Source organism: Telopea speciosissima, chromosome 1 (assembly GCF_018873765.1).
Source record: "Telopea speciosissima isolate NSW1024214 ecotype Mountain lineage chromosome 1, Tspe_v1, whole genome shotgun sequence".
In the NCBI taxonomy this organism is placed as follows: Eukaryota; Viridiplantae; Streptophyta; class Magnoliopsida; order Proteales; family Proteaceae; genus Telopea; species Telopea speciosissima.
Genome location: NC_057916.1, coordinates 15,411,958 through 15,436,329, shown reverse-complemented (window position 1 = coordinate 15,436,329; position 24,372 = coordinate 15,411,958). Strand labels below are relative to the sequence as shown.

At 39.8% G+C, this 24,372-nt stretch overlaps 2 protein-coding genes across 4 annotated transcripts; one reads left to right on the top strand and one right to left on the bottom strand.

Annotated features, from left to right (window-relative positions):
• Positions 1-301: 301 nt before the first annotated feature.
• LOC122651962 (selT-like protein) lies at positions 302-6,542 on the bottom strand. 2 transcript variants are annotated; one of them, XM_043845670.1, is made up of 5 exons: positions 6,526-6,542; positions 3,024-3,221; positions 2,870-2,943; positions 1,704-2,022; positions 302-596 (listed from the first exon to the last, which is right to left on the bottom strand). In XM_043845670.1, the coding sequence occupies exons 2-5, from the start codon at positions 3,210-3,212 to the stop codon at positions 480-482; spliced, it is 699 nt and encodes a 232-aa protein (XP_043701605.1). In that variant the 5' UTR covers positions 3,213-3,221; positions 6,526-6,542; the 3' UTR covers positions 302-479. The 2 variants fall into 2 exon arrangements, with proteins under 2 accessions (XP_043701605.1, XP_043701530.1); XM_043845595.1 differs by having other exon boundaries at positions 3,024-3,219; positions 6,516-6,532.
• Positions 6,536-23,791, top strand: LOC122651742 (U-box domain-containing protein 44-like). 2 transcript variants are annotated; one of them, XM_043845371.1, is made up of 5 exons: positions 6,536-7,134; positions 7,248-8,039; positions 13,818-14,124; positions 20,197-20,655; positions 22,579-23,791. In XM_043845371.1, exons 1-5 carry the CDS (start codon positions 6,703-6,705, stop codon positions 23,691-23,693), a joined length of 3,105 nt encoding a protein of 1,034 aa, XP_043701306.1. In that variant the 5' UTR covers positions 6,536-6,702; the 3' UTR covers positions 23,694-23,791. The 2 variants fall into 2 exon arrangements, with proteins under 2 accessions (XP_043701306.1, XP_043701234.1); XM_043845299.1 differs by having other exon boundaries at positions 20,194-20,655.
• Positions 23,792-24,372: the final 581 nt, after the last annotated feature.

The following is a 24,372-nucleotide window of genomic DNA, read 5'->3' as shown; positions in this document are numbered from 1 at the left end:
TGACGCCTCTACCCCCTTGGTAAATACTCAGTCGTGCCCACACATTGACCCAATCTCTTATGTAGAGACCATGTGACCAAGTAGAAATCTCTTGCCCTTATTTTATTTAGGAAAAATAAACGCTGCCCTGCACAACCTCTCATTGGCCCCCACACTGGTATTGGTGGAAGCGAGACTTGTCTTTTGAAACTCAATACGTACGCTTTAATAGCAATGGAACCATTTCGGTATGTCTAGCCAATGTCCACATGGCTCTACTGTCACCCTCAAAACTGCACATAACTACAAGATCAGGAGAAGATGAGGAAAAATAAAGTTTGGAGGCGTTAGGCAACCTGTTCTTCAAATTTATACACCCAATTGGCAATCTGATTCATATAGAAAACTTTGCCAACAAATCTAAGATTTTTTGTCTCTTGAACATGCCATGCCGCACATCTTTTGCCACCTCTTATCACAACAATTTCATTTCCCCAAGTTCACTGCGACCAGACAGTTCCAACATCCATAATTCTTGAATTCCCCAATTTCTGGTTGAGGAGCTCCCTCAACTCAAATTCGCTTGGGAACCTCTGCTCCTTCAGTTTTGAGAAAACCTACAATGTCCAGCAAGAGGAGAAAATGATATTTAGAGAATGTCGGACTGATGAATCAACAAGATACCTAAACCAAGCACACATGTACTCACTTCAAGTCCACATTTACTGTTAATCACCTGGTTTTACTTATGGCACCAGGTGTTGAGAAGCATTTAGAAATGCTCATAAAATTAACTACCGAAAAACTAGTAAATGAAGTTTTGTTTTTCTAAAAGTCAGAACTGTCTCATCAAATGACAGCATCACAGCCCATGGGAGGATTTTCTACCATCCTCCTCTATTGGAACAAACCAAAATGCTGCAGGTTACAGGTCCAGCCGTCCAGGGATATCACCCCATATAAAGAAGACAATAGGATGGCTTATGATACAAAAGTGAAGAAAGCAGACACACTTATTGGCCCTCCCTTTGATGGTTAGCCAATGATTAGAGAGTTGATTTTACGTTCAATGCCATCCACATTTTCTGGGTTGTCCAACTGTCTATTCAATTGGATTGATTTTTCCATCTCTCTCTCTCTCTCTCTCTCTCTGTGTGTTTAATCGCTAGGTTACAGTACCCTCCAAGCTAATCAAGGCCCAAAACTTGCAGCCAAATAACAGCATGTGGGTTTTGTTATACTCCTATCCTGCCATCTGTTTTTCCTGGGTAAAACCCCTTGAGAAGCTCAATTGGAACACCCCCCCCCCCAACCAACAGAAGAAAAGATTTTTCCAAGACGGCTTTACTGGGGAATTTGATTAGTTTCACCTTTGCTGTGATTCACCTTGGATGTGAAATTGAAAGTTCATTCAAGGCACTCTATAAAAAATGATGATTAGATCCCAGGAAAAGATGTCTCCATTGCTCTTAATCTCTAACCCCCAGCATGGTGCCTAGAGCCTGATATTCCAGTCCCACATCTAGCACATTTATGTGATACACACCCTCTAATCAAACTACCCCTACCCCCATCCAGTGCACAGGCTGGTGTCAAACATTCAAAAACCAGCCCAAGATGTATGCTTCTTCAATGCCATTTGGCTGGCTCAGCCCATCATAATTCTGTTGGCTATTTGGTCGGAACATTTTAGAAAGCGTAGAACAAAATGAGAAGGGTCATACCAATTCACCATTGCTGTAAACTTCAAAAGCCCCAGAACTCTGCAAGAAGGATTGCACAAAATTGCCAAGGAGCCAAGTGGATGCAAAGGTTCCAAATCTATTTGCACGCAAGGAGAAGTACCAAGGAGGTGGTGTCATAAAACCCAGCCTAGGGAAAATCTGTTCACCAGCCACTACTATCCCAACAACTCCTACTTGAACAACTGGCACAACTTTGCTAAGTAGGCGTTTTGGAAGGGTTGGGGGGTGATTTGCAAGAATAACATCAATCCCAGGAAAAGATGTCTCCAGCATCTTCTTCATTGTCGCTGCAGTTCCCCTATCAAAGGCAATGAGATGATTTAAATATTACTCTCATCTCCATTTCTTTCCATGATAGATCACAAGACATTATAGAATAAGTATTATTCAAAATTTCATATATATATATTACTCTTCCGAAAGAAAAAAAAAATGATAAAATTGAAATTTTTTTCCAAATTATATGAATGCCATATTGGGGTAGATGGGAATGGTTGCTTCCAGCTGGGATTCTATGCAAAATGAATGACATGATTTGATTCCTATGACTTTTTGTGGATAGTTTTATCTTTTTATATAGATCATACAGTTTCAGTAGTGTTAGGAGGGGGTTATGGATACATGAGCAATTATAACTATCAACTATTTGTTCAATGAAAATATCTAGTTGTTGCTGATAAAAAAAAATGCAGAAAAGGCCACCAAGTGATATAATACCCAACTATATTGTTCATTAAACAATCTCTTCCGACAATCTTCAGTGTTACTTAACAATTGAGTTTCCTCTCCGCATTAGGATTAGAATAGCTTACTTCTGTGAGCTTGATCCAAACACACAGTTTTCAAAGGCATCAGATTTGAAGTCTACCACATTCAAATCTTTCACCCACGAAGATACAATACTGCAAGCTTACCCAGAAGGCCAGAACTACATCTAAATTGATTTAAAGTAAATGGGGAAAAAAAAACACCGAAAAACATGACCCCACAGAACGACTTAATCTAAGATATTGTTGTCTACAAGAACAATAACAGAACTGACAAATTAAACCTAACCCTGCACAATTTCACAGACTCCGACGATCCAACTGATTCATCACGGCCAGAAATTAAAAGAGAAAAGGAAAATAAAAAAAATGATGAACCTGTAAGAACAGGAGTAGCAGAAATTGATATTGATGGTGTTGCCAAACCCGATGCCTCCAGCACTCGTAGGTTTCTGCTACAAAAATTAGCAGAAATGAATAGAAATCAATTATCTTGAAGATAATGATGAATTTAGGGTTTCGTCTTAATTACCTGGGTAGGGAAATCAAGGGTTTGTTGAACAACAGGTAGCTGCTGATGTTGTTGGTGTTGGTGTTGGTGTTGGTGGTGGTGGAGGTGCTGATTAGATGGCTTGGGTGGCGGAAGAGTAAAGAGGTTTAGGAGGTCCGAACAGAAGAGAAACAGAGGTAGCCCTAACAGAAGCATCTGTACTCTATCCATGGCGAGAGAAACGAGACGAAATATCTTGGGCAAATAACTCAAAATGAAAACTTGGAGATGGCCGGATGACTTATACGCACATTAAGGGTGTTAAACGGTTCGGTTCAATTTAAGCCGTTTAAGTAAACAGTCTTAATTTTAAAGCCACAATCGAACCAATTTTTTTTTGGGGGGAGAAGAACCGAACCATTTAACGGTTTCACAGTTCGATTCAATAAACGATTTTTATTTGATTTTGGCACATTTATGCAATAGTATTTTTGTTTTTTTTGGTAAAACACATTTATGAGTGTTAAACGGTATATTTGATTAAATAATCCAATATAATTTAAATCGTTTAATTAAATGATCTTAATTTTAAAATCATAATCAAACCATTTATTAAACGATTTTATAGTTTCTGTTTGATTTGTCATGGCCATCTCCATTGTATATCTGAGATCAAAGGTATTCCTGAGCCAATAATACGTCGATTCCTAGATAGCGAGCTCAACATGGAGTAGATTGGCTTGGGAACAGCTTTTATTTATGGAGAGAGAAATGCTTGTTGAAGCATCAGTGTATATTGGATGGTGGGATCATTTAAAGTTTATCTGAGAGGGTCAAAGTTGATGGGCAATCTTTTTTCCCTAAATTTATACAACAGATAAAATATTAAGTTTTCCTTCAACAGACAGAAACAAGTGATGTGATTATGTGATTGGATTCTTGTGTCATCATTAATTTATATATTTATTGTTTAAGGTCAAAATTACCCATATCGCTACCAATATGTTTGGCCATGGTGTGGGATTTCTCTTTTGTCATGGGTGAAGGGAAACTCGGTTCAAAGTTTTTAGGGAAACTATAGTGCCACCCCCTGAATTATCCCGTTATTTTAATGCAACCCCACTAAGTATCAACATATTAAATCTGACCCAACAACTAATAGGTTTAACTATGTGAAATGCAAATAACTAAAATACCCTATACTTGATCATGAATTATCCAAATCAAATAAGACTTGGTCTGTTTACTCGAGTCACCATAAACTCGACGAATCTAGTCATTTTAAAAAAATATATAGATCACAACTTCCTTGTGGAGTAAATAAATGAATAAATATTTTCATCAAAAAATAAATAAATGAATAAATATTTTCATCAAAAAATAAAAAAATGAATAAATATAATAACTAATAAAAAAAATAGTTGAAAAATAAATTCTTTCTAATAACTCACCAGGAATATTAATCCCAATTTGATTCTCTCTCTCTCTCTCTCTCTCTCTCTCTCTCTCTCTCATATGTGATAACTAATAAAACCATAGTATTTTGATTGCATGTAAAAAAAATGTGACTTCATCTTGATTAGATTTGACTAGACCGGGTCACCAGATTTTTTGAAAGACGAGTCGAGTTATAAAAATCTGATTCTTCAACTATAGTTAAACTGAAAAAGTTAGATATGCTCGATGATTGAAAATAATATTATTACGATATTTCCCTTTCATTATCCGTATCATTAAATTACTTTTTTTTTAATCAAACTATAATGAAGACTTCTTTTATATGAGAACAATATTAATGTGAAGTATCTCCACCTTGTCACCAGGGGTGTCCACATTTTTATTTTTTTATTTTTTGGGTAAAAAGGGTGTCAATTTGGAGGCCGAAACAAAAAGCCTGAGCAAAATTGATATGTAAAACCATAATCGGATCCATCAAAATTTGTATTAGTTTGGTTTTGGTTTTGATTTAAAAATATTTAAATATTAATTCATTTTGTTTGGTCCAATTAGGCCGATAAGACCGATCGGGACTGATTAGATTAGATGGACCAAAATCAAAAGAACCTGATAAAAAATGATAAAAATCAATATTTTTTCAGAGGTGATGTGCTCTGCCTAAGAGTGCATGGGGGTGCAGTGGTCATTTCAATCACTCAGGGGGCGAAGAAATCATTTTACCCTCCCCGGCTAGACGCATCCTGTGGCTCCAATGCCATCAAGAACATTTTCCCAAAAATCTTTTTTTTTTATGGTAAATTCAAAAGCACACTAGAAAAAAGAAAAGTATTTATATCCATTATTATTGTTTCTTTCCTCCTCCACGGCCTAACCCATATAACTAACCTATGAATTATCGAGATTCATGGTTTATCCTTATTAATAACAAGGAAAAGAGAATGTCACCTAGTCGCGCAACGCACACCGCCCTTGTACCATAAGATAAGGGCGTGCAAAATGAACGCCACCCCCTGGAACCCCTGAAATGATTAGGGGTGTGGTAGTCATTTTGCACACCCCTGTGTTAGGGTGTAGGGATGACGTGTTTGGCGCGACTAGATGACGTTCTTTCTCCCTAATAGCAATTACAGACCGAAAAATAGTCATAATATTAGTAATATCATACAATAAAGATAATAATTCCAGAGGTCAACTTGCTCTAGTACCCTGCATTAACCCAGTCACCAGTTCATCATCACTTGTAAGGGTGTCAATCGGTCTGGCTCGGTCAGGTTCAATCGGGTCTACTCGGGCCTCACGGTACTCAAAGCTTGCACCGTGACCGCCCGTTCAAGTATTCGGTCCAGGCTTGGTTGGGCTATAATTGGGTAATATAATCGGGCCTTAAGCGGTTCTGCCATGGACCTCTTTAAATATAAACAGGCTTTAAACAGTGCAATCAATTAAAACTGCATATTTTAATTTTACAAAGAGGTATACCGTCGTGCCACCTCTTTTATGTTTTTCCCCATTAAAATTGAATATTCCAACTGTTCGAAACATGACCGATTCATTAAAAATAGGCTGAAATAGTGCAACTTGTGCTGGCCCAGCCCAACAGAAAGTTAATGTCATAAATAGATTTGGGCCAATAAATCATACAGGGCCCAAGCCTAGAGCAAAGTTTACAAGGTTAAGGGTTGGGCTAGGTCGGATTGTAACTGGTTGGGCTAGATCGGGCCCAGAATCGATCGATCCGATTGGGTGCTAGACGGGCTAGGACCCTACACCGGGACCACCTGGTTGATAAACGTGTCGGGCTCAAGGAAACGGGCTGGGCCGGGCCAATCTCTAGACCGTACCGTTATGAATCTGCCGACGACTTGACGTCCCACATGGAGGGGTTGAACTGTTGAACTTGAATCCCCCGAAAGCCAGGAAAGCCTGCTGATAATGACGGGAAAAAAAAAAAAAAAAGAAAAAAAAAGAAGAAGAAGAAGCTAATTCCAACTCTAATGGTTGACGTCCATGAGACCTTGATCCTTCACTCCATCTTTGAAAGCTCACACGTGGTTAAAAATATATGAATAAATAAAACCGAGAGAGAGAGAGAGAGAGAGAGAGAGGGAGACAGACTCGTCAATCGGTACTTTGGCTCTGCAACTAGTCATCCACCATGAGAGGTTCCTTCCCTTAACAGCACAAGTCAATCCATCTCCGTTCGCCGGAATCTGAGTCATCTGACCCACATGCCTTGTCTCCATTCACTCCCATCCGCCGTGAAATGACTTCCAACGGCGGTATTCCGGCAGCGGCGGTAGAATCAATCCACCATTGTCTCTCCGAAATCTGTCTCCCTGACGAAAGGTACTCCTGGGAGAACGCTCGGCGGTTTACGGGTTACGCCAAGCGTCTTCAGTTAGTGATCAACCAGTTCCTCAGGTTGTCGCCTGATAACTGCTCTCCGTCCGTACAAACAGCACTGAAAGGGATCGCAGGAGACCTGAAGAAAGCCGACGAGACGTTGTCGGTTTATCGGAACAAAAGCAAAATCTATGTTCTGATCAGTTGCCGAACACTTTGTGCAGCTCTGCAGGAGTGCTCTGTAGCTATAGGAGGATGGCTGGCTTTGCTGGATTCGACTCTTCAAGGCAATCCGGATCTTCACAAGAAGACTGCCGATCTCTCCAGAGATATGAAGCAGCCCCAGTTAAGAGTAAGTTCAGTTCTTAGTTCTCATTTCTCATTCCATTCCCCGAATTTCTTCTTCTTATTCTTCTGATTCAAGAACTTTGAGTTTTTTTTGGGGGGGGCTTTGATTTGATTTAGGTAACGGAGAATGAAGAGAGGGTCTATTGTACTCTACAGAAAGAGGGCCAAGGTAGACCAACCACTAAAGCAGTCCAGAGCGCCATAATCATGGACTTGGCACGAGCGCTGGGGACTGACTCTGAGAACCACGCCGAATTGGCAGAGCAAATCAAAATATTGAAGAAGGACCTCGCCCGTTCCAATTCTGTTCCGGAGAGGCGGATTTTGATGTCACTTGAGAAAACTTTTGATAGCTGGTCCGTTGAACCTAAAAGTGCCGCTCGAAGCTTGGATTTTGAGATTGAAGAGGACACACACATTACACCCTTCAAGAACTTCATTTGCCCCTTGACCAAGGAGGTTATGAAGGACCCTGTTGTGCTGGAATCTTCTCAGACTTATGAGCGCTCTGCAATTGAGTACTGGTTTGAGCGATGCATAGAAGATGGTCGTGATCCGACTTGCCCAGTTACTGGACAGGTGCTCAAGTCATTGGAACAGAAGCCAAACATTAGCCTCGCTGGGGCAATTGAGGAGTGGCTTAACAGGAATATTGATAGTCAGATTAAGTCTGCTGTGCAATATCTTAGTGAGGATTCACTTCCTTCGGCAGAATGCATTGAACGAATCTTGGATAGCATATGCTTGATATGTGAGGAGCATCCATCAAGCAGATACAGAGTAAGGAATGCAGGGATTGTTGTTCTCATTGTTAAATTGCTGAATAACAGTTCCAAGAGTATTGGATCGCATTTGAGAAGTAAAGCTCTAATGGTTTTGTATAGCATGGCCAAGGATGAAGAAAGCAAGGTGTGGCTGTCTTATTTCTCCATGCTTTCATCGTAAATGTGCCTAATTTATAGTTGTTTAATAAAGTTCTAAGATTTGAATATGCTGCTTTGTTCTTTTGGAAGTTCAAAGTTCTTTGTTCTGGATCCCCTACCTAAGTTATACAGAATAGGCAAGGACATGACATTTTTAACTATAACAAGAAATAGTAGAAATATTTGACACAATAAGGCACCCATTTTGAAGTTACTACTCAAGACACTCTAGATTTAGCATGCATAACTTGAATATCCCCTCCCCCATCCTCCTTTCCAAGAGGGCATGATGCAGTATTTGGGCACTAGCAGCAGTGCCAAGAGAAGAAGAAGAAGTAGTGGTTTCAGGAATTTCAGAATTGCTAGTTTCTCTAGGAATCCTAGTCTCACTGGAAATCCTATTCCTACTCTAATGAGTTTTAAGTCGAGTTATGTTTTCAGGTTCTTTTCCTATTTTGATTATGTTTATGTCCTAGTTCAGGCTGAATAAGGAATCTATGAGTCCAATCATGTTATGAGTTGATTTTCTTTCATTATGTCAAGTCCTAATTGGTTTAGGACTCCAAACACAGCTTGACGTTCTTAAGTCAGTTTAATGAGTTGAAGTCTTTTTTTGGTCAATTAAGTAGCTAATTTGATTACTAGTCAGTTTAAGATATCTCTAATCATATTAGGAGTCATATTTAGAGACTCTATATACTTTTGTAACCAGCCATTAAGGCATACAGATTTTATTATGAATAAAGTATGGTTTTACTGTTCAATACTCTGTGAGACTTAGATTAATGGCAACAAGGTTCAAGAACTCGGTTTCAGTACAGGTTTCGCCCTGGCCAAAAACCGAGTTGGGGTAAATTTTTTTTTGAACTCGATGGCTGGTTTCAGGGGTTTTAGACTTAGTTTGGTCATGAAAGTTGGTATACAGCCTATTTTGGGCCGTTTAAATACAATGACACTATCGGATTTTGAAAAATGAAAGTCCAAATAGGAGTTTCACTTAGTGGGAAACCATGCCTACTTATTTACTTGTAGGAAAGCTTAGTCCAAGATTGCTTAAATCTGATTTATATTGACGGAGTTATGTACCGGCCAAACTTAATTTGGTGTATGTTAGGCATAAATAAGTGTTGGACAACCTTTCATTTTAAGAAGTTATGTACCGGTCAAATATGATTTTCATGAAGGAGTTATGTACTGGTCAACCTTTCAATTTAAGTAAATGAAATAACAAATATAAAAAACATTTACTTAAATGATGTTAGGCATAAATAAGTGTTTGTCTTGGTTTCTGGCATAAATAAGTGTCTATATACCAAGGTTTGCATAAATAGGTGTCTGTATACCAAGATTTCTCACCGAGATGACCGAAACCACCGAGATCTCGGCCGAGACATTGTAACTTTCCATTTCAACCTTCATCTCGTCTTGCTATTTTGAAATGGCGAGTTATTAGCGAGATCTTGCGATTTCTTGTATCATGAATGGCAGTGGGATGCAGTTGCTACCTGGTGGGATGCTAAGTGGGTCAATGGGATGGCTGATCAAGGCATCGGTGTGGAGCTCAGGTCATATCCTTTTTATATCTTCTTTTTCACTGCTAAATTCCTGCAATCAGGCTTCTAGCAACCCACCAGGGCAGCTTGTACAGATAGAAGTTTACCATGGATTTTGGTAATATATCATCACTGGAAATTGATTATTAACAATTAAGAACTAAGTGTAGTGTGTTTATGAGATCAAGCTTCAACATTCTTATTTATATATTAGGTTCCTAATGTAGGACTAAGCACTACCAACCAACTAATAACCTAACCCACAATAAGATCACAGATACTGACAAACAAAGTTTATAACACCTATTCCCAGCAACAGAAATAAATAACAGTCCTAACAACTTCCTAATGAAATATGGCTGTTAACACTTACGAAGCCTAGGATCTGATACAAAGTACAGTCACTAAATACTCAACCACAGTGAGCAAACAGCAAGCCAAAACACTGCTTTAGGCAGAACAGAGGACTCAAAAACTAGAAAATAAGATGGTGGTGCAGGCTGGGAGGACTAGCACACCAGGATCTGTCCTACAATGAGCATTTGATTTAAATCTGATTATTGAGGGTTAAAAGAGGATGGAGAATAGGGGAAGCAAATGGGGTGCCGGAGGGACGAGGAAAGATGATGGGTCAGGTGGAAGATGAAGGGTCAAATTCAAGAAGAGAAGAAGAAGATGATAGGTTGAAAGTAAAGAAGATAAGATGAAGAAAATATGGGAGAGAGAGATAACTCACCTAATAAAATGAGAGGCAAAAGGTGCTCAATGCACTATTTTAGCCAAAGGCTTCAGTTTTCAATGTTCAGTTCAATTTCAATGTTACATTCGTTGGCTACAAAGGTAGTATTTATAGAAAAAGTAACTCTTGAAGTACTAACGGCCTAGAAACTAAAAACAAGAAAACATTAATTACGTAGCCATAGACTCTTTGACTATCATAGAAAACTGAAGAGACTCTTTAATGCACCTAGAAACTCAAAAGAACTCAATAACTAAGCCTAGGAATTGGAAAAGGCAAGTGCTAAAAATAAATAAAGACTTAGGAATACTAAAAGACACATTAAAATATTCTAGTGGCTTCTTGGGCTAGCCTACGAGGGCCCCACAAGTAAAGACAGTCGCTGGCCTAGTCTTGGGCAGCTTAACCCAAGACTGTGCTTGGTCTTGGGCCAAAAATGCCCTGCATCAGATGGTATATCAAAATAGCTACTTGCTAACTCAGATGGGGAAACCCTTCTAGTAGAGGCTAGGGTACCTAAGAGGGATTAACACTTCAAAATTCCTGCCACTATTAATGGCTAAATCATGAGGTAAACTTGTAGTTCAAAAACAGAAAGTAAAGGTTCAGAATTAGAAACTTTATACCTCAGGAAGATCCAACCACCATGAGCGAGAGACTATAGCCGAAGGTTACTAAGAACTAGGAAAAGAACATACCAATGACTGGACTCATTCTACTGGTTGGATGTGATGTAAATCACCATGGAAGCTGATTTTCAGAAAACCAGATTAGCTGGTGCCGCAGGGAACTATGTGAAGACTTTGGGAATTTTGACTTGTGTCTATGAGACACAGCCCTCCTTTATTTATAATAATAAGAATGAGAGTACAAAGACAGTAAAGCCCCTTGGGCAACACAACATAAAACCCTAAGAACAATTCTACCCTTTTACCGCATATTACAACACTCCCCCTCTAGTTGGAGCATAGATATCACACATGCCCAACTTGCATACAAGAGGACAAAACCTTTCTACTTAACCCCTTTGTGAAGATATCAACCAACTGGTCACCAGACTTACAAAGGGAATGCAAATTCAGCCCTTGTTCCAGCTTTTCTTTAATGAAATGACAATCAATCTCCACATATTTGGTGCGGTCATGCTGAACCGGGTTATGGACAATGCTAATAGCTGACTTGTTGTCATAGTACAACAGCATAGGTAATGAAGTAGGAAAAGCCAAGTCTTTCAACAGTCCCTGGAGCCACATCAATTCACAAATTCCATGGGACATTGCATGAAACTCAGCTTCAGCACTAGAACGAGCAACATCAGTTTGTTTCTTGCTTTGCCATGTGACTAAATTACCTCCAATAAGGGTGCAATAACCAGAAGTGGACCAGCGATCATCAGGAGAACTAGCCCAATCAAAGTCAGTAAAAGCCTCCACTCGCAGATGATCATGTGGAGAGAATAAAATTCCTTTTCCTGGGGCAGGCTTCAAATACCGTAGGATACATACCACAACATCCCAATGAGAAGTATATGGGTTATGCATGTATTGACTAACCATATTGACTACAAATGCGATGTCTGGCCAAGTATGGGAAAGGTAAATCAGCTTCCCAACCAATCTCTGATGTTTCCCTTTGTCCACAGGGTCACCTGTTTTACTAGAGAGACAGGGATTTGCTTCAAGAGGGGTATCGGACGGCTTACACCCTAACATGCCAGTGTCAGATAACAACTCTAAGGTGTATTTTCAATGAGAGAGAAATACTCCTTTGGTAGAATAGGCAACCTCAATTCCAAGAAAATATCGTAATGAGCCAAGATCTTTAATTTCATACTCCTTCCCAAGATGTAATTTTAGACGAGCAGTTTCTTCAGTGTCGCTGCCTGTGACAACAATATCATCCACATAGACAATAAGAATAGCAATCTTGGTTCCAGATTTCTTGATAAAAAGGGTGTGATCATCACTGCTCTGGGTGTAGCCGAACTTAACCATAGCACTGTGAAATCTGCCGAACCAAGCCCTGGGAGATTGTTTTAATCCATACAAGGCACATTTTAGCTTGAACACCTTCCCATGAGTCTCCTGAGTGGCAAAACCAAGAGGGATATCTAGATATACTTCTTCCTCCAGCTCCCTATGGAGAAAAGCATTCTTCACATCTAACTGTTGCAACTCCCAACCAAGATTGATTGCACTTGACAAAATAACACGCATTGTGTTCATCTTTGCAACAAGAGCAAAGGTTTCTTGATAGTCAAGACCATAGGTTTGGGTAAATCCCCTGACAACCAATCTGGCTTTGTATCTATCCACAATACCATCTGAATTCTGTTTGACAGCAAACACCCACTTGCAACTGACTGTTTTTTTCTGGGAAGGGAGAACTACCAAGTCCTAGGTGCCATTTTTCTCAAGAGAATGCATTTTCTCCGTCATAGCTGCTCTCCACTTTTGATCTTGAAGAGCCTCCTGCCAGCTTTTAGGAAGGGAAACAGAGGACAAAGAAGTAACAAAGGCACTAATAGGATTTAGAATACTAACCCCAGCAATACTCTTCTTTCTGTATGAGTTGCTCTATTAAGTCAGAAAATGAGGGAGGGTTGATTGAGATGATTTGTAGTTCATTGAGGCCAGCTAATTCCCTGTTTATAAGGTGAAAAATAGTGCGAACTGAACAAAGTAAAAGGAAAAGAAGAGGGCCAATAGATGAGTTGGATTGCAGTGAGGAAGAATATTAGTGTTAAAAAAAAATTGTTGAAGAATATTAGTGTGAGGAAGAATATTAGTGTTTATGAGTTAAACTTGTTGAATGTAGTTAAAACATTTTGATTCTAAACCGTACCTTCTTAGTTCTAACTTTGCATATATCCCCCTCCCTAGTCTTGTCAATCAAAACTTTATCTTGGTATTATAGTGTGAGGAAGAATATTAGTGTTTGTGATTTAAACTCGTTGAATGTAGTTAAAACATTTTGATTCTAAACCGTACCTTCTTAGTTCTAACTTTGCATAGATTCTCCTCTCTAACCTTGTCAATCAAAACTTATTATAGTGAGGGATTTTTATTCTTCATCTTCAACTAGTAAAGTAACTTAACATGTAAAAATATATCTTGAGAAAACCTTACTGCTCCATTATCTTATTCATGATCGTAGTTGCCCATAGTTGAGACAAGATTTATAGACTGTTTCTGTTCCTGTATCCATAAACTGGTTGGTACTAGAACCGCTGAAGATAACATTCCCTAAGCTTATGTGCTTATAATACATGATATTTGGGTGTTTCATGGAGTTCTATTGCACAATTTTATTGCAAGGGATATAGTTTCTATTGGTTTAGTCAGCAATTAACTTCATAATCAAATTTAATCCCTCCTGAAATTATTTAATTATTTTTCGTCTTTATAATTATAGTAAGATTACTGTTTTTTATTGTAGAAGTTCTGATAAAAATTCGATGCATCATTTTTAGGAAAAAATGCTTGAAGAAGGTGCCACTAGGTTGGCTATACATAGTCTTATTGGGAGCTCGGAGAAAGAGAGAGAGAATGCTGTGAAGTTATTACTTGAGTTCTCCAGTGATGAAGCTTATTGTGCAAAAATGGCATCGGAGAAAGGAGCATTGGTTCTTCTCTCGAGCATGGCTGGAAATCTGGAATATCCTGCAATATCTAATCTGACAGAGGAGATCTTAAAGAGGATGGAAAGGGTGGAGGAAAATGTTCAGCATTTAGCAGCAGCAGGAAGATTTCAGCCTTTACTTACTCGACTATGTCATGGTATGTTTTGTGCTAGTTTTTGTATATTTATCTGTTAGGAAATATGTATGCACATGTAAGTTCATATTTCATGCACAATCCTAAGTAAATTTTAACTTTTAAGAATGTTGGGCTCAATGTTGTAACTCAAATGCTAAAACATACTGTCCAGCTTCCCCCCCCCCCCCCCGGCGCAGAAAAATTAAAAAAACAAATGAAAAGAGGAAAGCCCTAAAAACCAGAAAGAGGAAAAGTCTAACATTGAATGATTGAACGTTTTCTGCTGCCTGGAAAAATTATTTGCCGGTGTCAAAACACATATCCAAACACAAGTTCTAGTGATTATATTGCTTGTCCTATGGTGAGCCATCAATGAGACATTGGTGCACGCTTCAATCCTCTTCTGTGCTGTTAATCCAGTGAGATGACCTTAGAGCAACAACTATGTATAGGAATGAGGATGCTAATAGGTTGAGAATAGGAATAATGGCTTGTGACGATATGGTCACAGCCCCTCAATATTTATAATGAGCTGGAGAGCATTCCAGAATAGGTACAAAGACAGAAATATCCCTATGACAAAACTACCAGTGAACCCATATTACAAGTCCCCCCCAAGTTGGTGCATAAATATCAAACATGCCCAACTTGTTAACTATTGAACTAAGACTTTTACTACTAATTCCCTTAGTGATAATATCAACTAATTGCTTACTAGATTGAACAAAAGGGACACAAACAACTCCTTGTTCCAGCCTCTCCTTGATGAAGTGACGATCAATCTCGACATGCTTGGTTCGATTGTGTTGAACTGGATTATGTGCGATTGCTGATTTGCTGTCGCAATAGAGGCGCATCAGCAGGTCAACATGAACACATAAATCCTGAAGCCAAAAAGGAGTTCACATATACCATGGGCCATAGCCCGAAACTCTACTTTTACACTGGATTGAGCCACTATAGCCTGCTTCTTGCTCCGCCAAGTAACCAAGTTACTTCCAACAAAGGTGCATTAACCTGAGGTGGATCTCCTGTCATCTAGACATTTTGCCCAGTCAGCATCGGTAAAAGCCTCAACTCGCAAGTGATTTTGAGGAGAAAAAATGACACTTTTTCCTGGAGAAGACTTCAAATACCTCAAAATTCTATATGTTGCCTCTAGATGGGTTGAGTACGCATCATGCATAAACTGGCTAACAACACTCACTGCAAAGGCTATATCTGGCCGTGTGTGGGAAAGATATATCAGGCGTCCCACCAACCTTTGGTAGCCACCCTTATCCACTAGCTCTCTATCCTTATTCTTTAGATGTGTGTTAGACTCTAATCGAGTTTCAACAGACTTACACCCCGACATCCATGTGTCCGACAAAAGGTCAAGTGTATACTTCCATTGAGAAAGGAAGATACCTTGAGCAGAATGGGTAACCTCGATCCCAAGAAAATATCTTAGCTTTCCTAGGTCCTTAATTTCAAACTTTGTCTCCAAGTAGGTCTTCAATTTGCTTATTTCATCAGCATCACTCCCAGGAATTACTATGTCATCTACATAAACAATCAAAACTGTGATATGCTGGGCAGTCTTCTTGATGAACAACGTGTGATCAGCATTGCTTTGTTTGTAGTTGATGGACACCATGGCTTTATGGAAACGTCCAAACCAAGCTCTTGGGGATTGTTTTAGACCATATAAAGCTCTCTTCAAACGACACACTTTGCCTTGAGTTTCTGGGGCAGCGAAGCTAGGAGGAATATCCATATACACCTCTTCTTCAAGCTCCCTGTGAAGAAGGGCATTCTTCACATCAAGTTGTTGGAGGTCCCATCCTTGGTTGACAGCACAGGAGATAATTACCTTGACAGTGCTCAACTTAGCAACTGGGGCGAATGTTTCCTGATAGTTGATCCCATGAGTCTAGGAAAACCTCTAGCAACCAGCCTTGCCTTGTATCTTTTTATTGTTCCATCAGCCTTCTATTTAACTACGAAAACCCACTTGCAGCCTACGGGTTTCTTTCCTAGAGGAAGACTCACCAAGTCCCTAGAGTCATTTTTTCCCAGGCACTCATTTCTTCATTCTTTCCACCTTGAGTTCATTAGTGCTTCCTGCCAGGTATTAGGGATGGAAACATAGGCTTATTTTCCATGTCATGCACCTTTTCAGAGGGAGTTTGCCAATGAAGCGATGCCTTTAATTGCCCCATTGGAGGCTGATGTGCCTGCAATAGAGGATCAATCTATTAAGCTTAAAGATGGTATAACAGGACAAGAACAGGATCAGCCTTTAATCCACGGGGAGCAGGAACAACCTCTAGTTCATTAGTGCTTCCTGCCAGGTATTAGGGATGGAAACATAGGCTTATTTTCCATGTCATGCACCTCTTCAGAGGGAATTTGCAAGTCAAGAGATGCCTTTAATTGCCCCATTGGAGGCTGATGTGCCTACGATAGAAGATCAGTCTATTAAGCTTGAAGATGGTATAACACGACAGGAACAGGATCAGCCTTTAATCCACGGGGAGCAGGAACAACCTCTAGTTCATTAGTGCTTTCTGCCAGGTATTAGGGATGGAAACATAGGCTTATTTTCCATGTCATGCACCTTTTCATGGGAAGTTTGCAAGTAAAGAGATGCCTTTAATTGCCCCATTGGAGGCTGATGTGCCTATGATAGAAGATCAGTCTATTAAGCTTGAAGATGGTATAACACGACAAGAACAGGATCAGCCTTTAATCCACGGGGAGCAGGAACAACCTCTAGTACAGGGGGAGCCTGGTGAGCCTACTTTGAAGACCTTTACTAGAGGAATGTGGCATAAAAGAAAGCAAGTTGACAATACCACCACTACTGCTCCAGTGCTCCTAACCAATTGGCATTACCAGTCTCAAGTCCTTCTAGTACTCTTATCCTTTTGGTAAGCAAGGTTTAAAATCTCGTTCCATTTCGGTGTTTCGGTCTAACCGAAATTTCCGTGATATAGAAATTTCGTCGAAATATGGTATTTTTTCTATGAGTTTTGCTTGGCCATTTGCGGGTGTAAAATGCCAAAATGATCGAGGTTTCCAAAATTTTCTAAACGAGATGACCGAGGTTTTCGAAATTTCTGAAACGAGATGGCCGAAATTTCTGAACTTTTTAAAATATTGCATTTTTTTTCAATTTGATGTTGCATTTCATTTCAACTCGACCGAAATATTCGAAATTTCGACCGAAACAAAACGAGATTTTGAACTATGCTGGTAAGTCTCCTTTCGATCCTAGTCTTGACTTACCTACCCATTGCCATCCATAAGCCACGTAGAAATTGTACTCAACATCCCATTTCTAATGTTGTTTCATATAACTCTCTTTCTCCATCTTTCTATGCGTTTGTTTCTTCCTTGTCCTCTGTTTCCATCCCTAATACCTGGCAGGAAGCACTAATGAACTCAAGATGGAAAGAAGCAATAAATGAAGAAATGAGTGCCTTGGGAAAAAATGACATTTGGGACTTGGTGACTCTTCCTCCAGGAAAGAAACCCATAGGCTACAAGTGGGGTTTCACAGTTAAACAGAAGGCTGATGGAACGGTAGAAAGATACAAGGCAAGGCTGGTTGCTAGTGGTTTTAACAAGACTCATGGGATCGACTATCAGGTTACATTCGCCCCAGTTGCTAAGATGAACACTGTCAGGGTAATTATCTCCTGTGCTATCAACCAAGGATGGGACCTCCAACAACTTGATGTGAAGAATGCCTTTCTTTACGGGGAGCTTGAAGAAGAGATGCATCAATAGGCTTAACAGATGTCCTTGTAATGTAGTCGGAAAGACCACAAGAACTAATGGCAAGGAAGCAAGACCGCGACCACATCAATTAATTGCTCACATTCAATTTAATAGAGCTGGCAGGGAACAGAAGGAAGTCACATTGATTAGCTCCTTTGTGTCCAGTAGATGCGGTGGAGATCTCAGAGTTGGCCATAGTTGCTAGTCAGGGAAGAACTCAACAGAAAATCAATACTGTGCAAGAGATCCCACAAAAATAAATCAACAAATCCCAATGGAAGATGGATTTAAAACATGGCAGGGATAAAAACCCTTGGTGGGAGATAACTCACCACCAAGGGTGAAGAAAAGGAGGTGGAGCCGTGCGGTGGAATCGCGACCAAGATAAAGGGGAGGCGGCGATGGTGGTGGTGGTGCTTGGCAACAGTGGAGGCGAGACCAAGAGAGTGAGAGGGTGACAGCCGAAGGTCTGGTGGTGGCTGATGGTGCAAAAAATGAGAAAGGAAGAGGGAGAGAAGGTGTTCTAGGGTTTCATGGTGGTGGGCATTAGGGTTAGGATCCTGATGTGGATCCTAGCTCTTATACCATGTTGAGAATAGGAATAATGGCTTGTGACGATATGGTCACAGCCCCTCTTAATTTATAATGAGCTGGAGAACATTCCAGAATAGGTACAAAAACAGAAATATGCCTAGGACAAAACTACCCTTGAACCCATATTGCAACATAATCTAATGACTATGTGAACAAAAAGAAGGTGCGGGAGCAAAAATAGGACTGAAAGTGGAGTAGAAACAACAATCACACAATGAACACAAGGATTTACGTGGTTCGGCAAGATTGCCTATATTCACAGTGAGATGAGATCTGTTTCACTATCAATGGAAAATAGGGTTACAACCGCTCGTCCTCACACCTCTCTCAGATTGTGTACCCCCAACAACTAGTAGTAGTAGTTGTTTCTATTTTGTAATGTCTTTAGAAATTAAATCTCATTCTAGGATTAGTTTCCATGTATTTGGTTACTATTGACTATTGTTGTAAGGATTCTGTTCTCCATGCAAGGAAGGAGATTTTGATTGCTGTATTGCAAGCATTGATAAAAGAGAGGGCTACCATACTGCACCCCACAATTTTGAATTTAAGAGGGGGAAAAAAGGAGGAAAAAGAATTCTATCGTTGTTTTTGTTCGTCTCTATATCACCGATCCTGTTGCAATTAATCTCCCACTGGTTCTTCCCCTGGTTTGAGATTGATTCTGCATCAATTTGGTATCAGAGCTATGGCAGAGAGCAGTACAAGGACTACGGATCAAACCCATGATCCTTTCAATCAAATACTTGAGATGATGCAACAAATGTCTACAAAATAGAGGCAGCTGTCTGACAGGTTGATTGCCATGGAACAATGGATATGACTCTATTCCTACACATGGTAGTTTTAAATATCTAAGAGTAGGAGGGGGGCTGCCATGCACTCTACAGCCAACAACACCCAAAGATTCATGGGTAGAGGGGGCCACAGAGGGATCCCACATCACAACCATACCTTGTAAAACTGTCAAGTTGCTAATAGTTTCAATATGATCGGGGTTGAAACCGAGATAAAACCGTCGAAATTTTGGTAATTCAACTGAAATCTTGAACTGTGAAGAATGAACTCAGTGATGCTTGCTTTGGAAGTATCTGTTTGTTTGCCTGTTTAGAATGGTAAGGCTATGAATATTTGTTCTAGCCATACTTTGCATTCTTTATTGAGCTCTTCTAACTATTATATATTTAAAATTTAAAGTAGAAAAAATAAAAATTATCATGTTTATATGCATACCTTAATATAATGGACAGGGGAGCTGTATGAGAGTTCCACCTTTTCCTTTCACTTTCCCTTTTAATTTCTCTGTATGTTTACTTGTTTAGAATGGAAAGCCTATGAAAATTTCTTTCACCCATACTTCAAGTTCCTTATTGAGCCCTTCTAACTGTTATAGATTTGAAATCTTAAGGAAAAAAGAACTCTGTCCGGGAGTGTGGCCTACGCCAGCACTCCCATGTGTCTATCTCTCTCCTCCTCATATGAAAAGACACTTCTGCCCCCTTGTTTTGAGGAGGAGAGATATAGAAACATGGGAGTGCGGGCGTAGGCCACACTCCCGGACAGAAATCTACTTCCTGAAATCTAATTATAAAAAATAAAAAAAAAGGGAAAATGTCATGTATATATGCACACCTTAATATAATAAATGGACAAACTGAACCTGACACAGTTTTCAATCTCTACATTACTCTGCAAATTTTTTTACCTGAACCTGTGTTTTCTCTGATGTAGGTGCCAATGATGTCAGAATGGAGATGGCATCATTGGTGGGGAGGATGACTTTGACAAATAGTGGTAAAGAACAAATTGCAAGGCAAGGCACTAAGATACTTGTTGAGATGCTATCCAAGCCAGAGGAAAGAAAACCAAGCTTGAAAGCATTGTATAATTTGTCGACCTTGTATGATAATGCTACTATCCTCGTTGATTCTGCAATATTTCCTGCTCTTACCGATATTCTTTTCAGAGTTGCTCCATCAGATTTGAAAGAATTGGCAGCAATGACATTAGCAAATGTAGTCTCACAACCTGGGCACTGGGAATTAGCATCTGCTGACAAAGAAGGGGAGTCAATGCAGTCAGAAACCATTGTCTCTAGTCTTTTGGGGCTTCTATCTGTTGGATCCCCTAAATGTCAAGTCGCAATTCTCCAGATTCTTAACGGAATTGCATCCTCTCCTCAAGCTTCAGGTATAGTTCTTGATTCCTTATTAATTATTTACTTCTTTTCACAGAACTTGCTGAAGAAGAGTGCTGGACATATGAATAGTCTGGTTGGGGGACCAAGAGTACTGGACTTGGAGTCTTTCTCCATGATATTTTTTCATTATACTTGAATAGTCTTTCAACGTATTTTAGCCTTTCAACTTAAAATCCAGCCAACTAACCACCCCCCCTCCCCAAAAAAAAAAAAAAAAAAAAAAACCTTTAAAATCCACTGGAATTCTCTTCAATGCTTTTTTTCCCCCCATTTCTTCTGTTGTTTCCATTCTCAATAGTTTTAATGGATGTTTTAACCATCAGTGACTACAATTATTGTGATTAGACTGTCACTGTTACATATGAGACTAATGACAACATAATAATGGAATTTTTTTATTGTTTTACTATATGACAACTTTTAATCTCCGCCGTAAAATCCCTTCCGGTTTTGAAATGTCGACGATATTTTTATACTTGAGCACAAACTTAATTGTTTACCCTATCACTACTATTTAGCTGTCTTAATTCTTGATCAGATTCTTGGATCCGTAAGAATCTCATCAAATGAGGTCTAATTTGTATTGTCCTGCATTCTAATAATTTAGTATCACATTGGCAGCGTAGGAATCTTCAGCCTAATTGATAGGTTTTTATTTTTAAGAATCGAGTTCGTCAAGGAAATAAGATATTAACCTATTATTTAATTTTTTTTTTTAAACAAGGGGGGAGGGGTTGAATCCTTACCTCTTAGCTGCATCTCTAGAGCTCTTAGCAACAGGTCCTAGATCATCCCTCTGAACCAGTTTTTCAAATGTGAGAGAAACGTGATAATCTTTGATCAGCCCATTTCTCCATCTTGATGCTGTTTTCTTTACTTACCTGTTGCCCTCTCTATGTTCTTAACACCCTTTCCTTGACTCTTGAAAATTATCTAACCTACCCCACCTTAGTAGGGTTGACTCTTTTGAAGCCCCATGTTCTTGACTACATACCCTGCATTACTGTCATCTGTTTGCTAGAACTAGATTCTCCCAATTGTGCCTCAGATTATTTGATGGCTCCTTACCCAAGAAGAGATTTGTCTATAATGATGGTCGGTTACAACTGCCTGTAGGGATATCTGGCAGCTCTCGTCTTATTGGAGAGGCTTGCAGTGGATGTTGGAGTTGACGAACTCCAATTGGATGAGGCTGCAAGCAGCAAAAGATGGGATTCTGAGGGATTTTTTAAGAGGAAAATGCGAAGGATATGTGCATCAAATGAGCCGTGCAGGTGTGCACGGCCAGAATCTAACTTTACCGTGGAAACCACATATCTATGGAAGTGGGAATAATTTCAAGGCCCAGATGGACATTGCGTGCCATGCGATTGCAATAATTTAACCACTATAAGTGTCAAAGCTTCCTACTTAAAAGCTTGCTAATAAGTGGAAATACCTCCCAAGTGTATAGGCCCAACTCCAAGGTCCCGGTTAACCGATGTGGGACTATTCCCAACAATTAGATGCAGCATGATACATTTACTTACAATGCATCCACAACATATACAAAAACTTTACAGTTTATACCTCCTGGATTGGCATTGTGTTCCCGATATTCTATCATAGCTACTTGCTACTGCAGAAAAAACTGAGATAATATTCTTTAGCCATAACGTAAGCATTTCTGTAATATTGAAAAGGGGAAGAGTTTTCTGTCCGGGAGCGTGGCCCCTGCGCTATAGGAGCACACAGGGAAGCATCAACAGGGGTGGGATCTGCCTTTCATGGGGATGGGGTGGTCATTTTGTGTTATGATGTGTCTGGGCGCAGTGGCTACACTCCTGGACAGAGTTTTTTTTCCCTATTGAAGAATCATTTTGTTAGTACTCTCCTCTAGTGTACACTTACTAACTAGAGCTTTTTTTTTGCAGAGTCTGTGGCTGCTCATATAAAATCAGGTGATGGCATGATGGCTATTATATCATTTCTTGAACACCCAGAAGTTGGCCACAGGATTTATGCTTACAGGCTAACAAGAATACTCTCTGAAAGGGTGGGCTTAGTTCTAGCGAATGAGCTGAAACGTTCCAACAAGCTTCAGTTGCTCAAAGACAAGCTTTTGGACCACCAGTGCAATGATGCAGAGAGATCAGAGGCAGCATGTGTACTTGCTAACCTTCCCCTCTCAGATGATGAGGTTAAAACAGTCTTGGGACCTGGTCTTGTGAGATGGACAGTCACTGCTCTCAAAGAGCAGCGTCATAGCTCTGGCGGGAGGACCTCTCGGCCCACATTAAGCATGATGGAAGGGTTTCTTGGCCTTCTGCTGCATTTTGCAAGAAGCCATGATCCAGCAATCCTGAATATGGTTCGAGAGTATAGACTTTTGACCATATTCTGTGAGCAGCTTGGCTACCCTTCACAGCCAAGAATGAAGCAGAGAGCTGCCCTTGGATTGAAGTACTTGTCTGAGTCTGGAAGGATACTTGCGGGAGCAAGTGATTCGGAACCTCCACCTCCCAATGGGTTTTGTTTATGTTTGACATCCATTATTGGAAGAGGACCTAAGGTCCTTGCAGAGTGTCCAATTCACAATGCCCTCTGTGAGGAGGACAGTCAGTTTTGCTTGCTCAAGGGCAATTGTATCAAGCCCCTATTAGATACTCTGGCAGATGAAGATACCAACGTTCAGATTGCAGCAGTGGAAGCTCTTTCCACCCTTGTATCAGATAATTCCTATTGTCTCAAGAGGGCAGTTGATGAACTTGAACAGCTAGGTGTCATTGATGCTATGATCAATTTGTTCACAGAGGTTCGACCAGGGGAGCTTCAAGAAAGGACAATTTGGATGGTAGAGAGGGCCTTGAGAGTGGACAGTCACGCCCAGCAACACTCTCTCAATCAGGCCCTTGTCCGGGCTTTGGTGGAAGCCTTCAAGTATGGGAATGCCAATGCAAAGAGGCATGCTCAGGATGCCCTAACCAACTTAAGGCAGATATCTGGGGTCGGTGGAAAGAACTCGAATCAACCTCGAGGACGCAGATGAGGTTACCTCCTATTAATCTGCTATATCTATGTTGTATCATTCAAATTGAATTAAAATCATTACCATGTATAAAGTAAAGTTTTGATGCTTAATTTTTCTGTTACTGTGAAATAACAGGAAAATGCTAACCGAAGGAAACTAACAACAATGATACATAATATTAAGGTCGAGGGATCATTGTAATTATGGGGAAGTAATGAGTGGTGGGTAATTTTTTTTTTTGGTAACTAATCAGATTGATGGGTAATTTCTGTACAATGAGGTTCCATTTTCCATTACCGACCAACAAACTTTTCTCATTATGGAAGCGCTTTCAAATGTAGTGCTTCACGACCTACCTTGCAGGACATGGTTGGGTCCTTGTGAGAGGGGACCTGTATCCATCTTATTGGTAAAATTTCAGCCACAAATGATATGGAGAGAGTGGTTCATACTTATAAGTCTAATAAATTATGAAATTGCCACTAGAGGGAAATAAATAATCCGTTTTCTCTTGGAAAAAAATTGAAATTTTACCAAAAACTCGTGTGGGGTCCTCTATCACAAATTTTTCTCTAGTGGTAGACATTTGGTGCCACATTGTGGACATTTGAGCCATCAAGGAAACCTCAACCCTCTTGATTTTCTCTTTATTGCTTACCCTTTTTTGTTAGTGCAAAAAAGTTGCTCTTCCTGGTCC

Coding starts and splice junctions, on each gene's coding strand:
- LOC122651962 (XM_043845670.1), bottom strand. CDS start 3,212: ATGGATAGAGTACAGATGCTTCTGTTAGGGCTACCTCTGTTTCTCTTC. Junction 2,944..3,023: donor CCCTTGATTTCCCTACCCAG/GTAATTAAGACG, acceptor TTTTTGTAGCAG/AAACCTACGAGTGCTGGAGG. Junction 2,023..2,869: donor TGCTACTCCTGTTCTTACAG/GTTCATCATTTT, acceptor TGCCTTTGATAG/GGGAACTGCAGCGACAATGA.
- LOC122651742 (XM_043845299.1), top strand. CDS start 6,703: ATGACTTCCAACGGCGGTATTCCGGCAGCGGCGGTAGAATCAATCCAC. Junction 14,125..20,193: donor ACTTACTCGACTATGTCATG/GTATGTTTTGTG, acceptor TTTTCTCTGATG/TAGGTGCCAATGATGTCAGA. Junction 20,656..22,578: donor ATCCTCTCCTCAAGCTTCAG/GTATAGTTCTTG, acceptor TTTTTTTTGCAG/AGTCTGTGGCTGCTCATATA.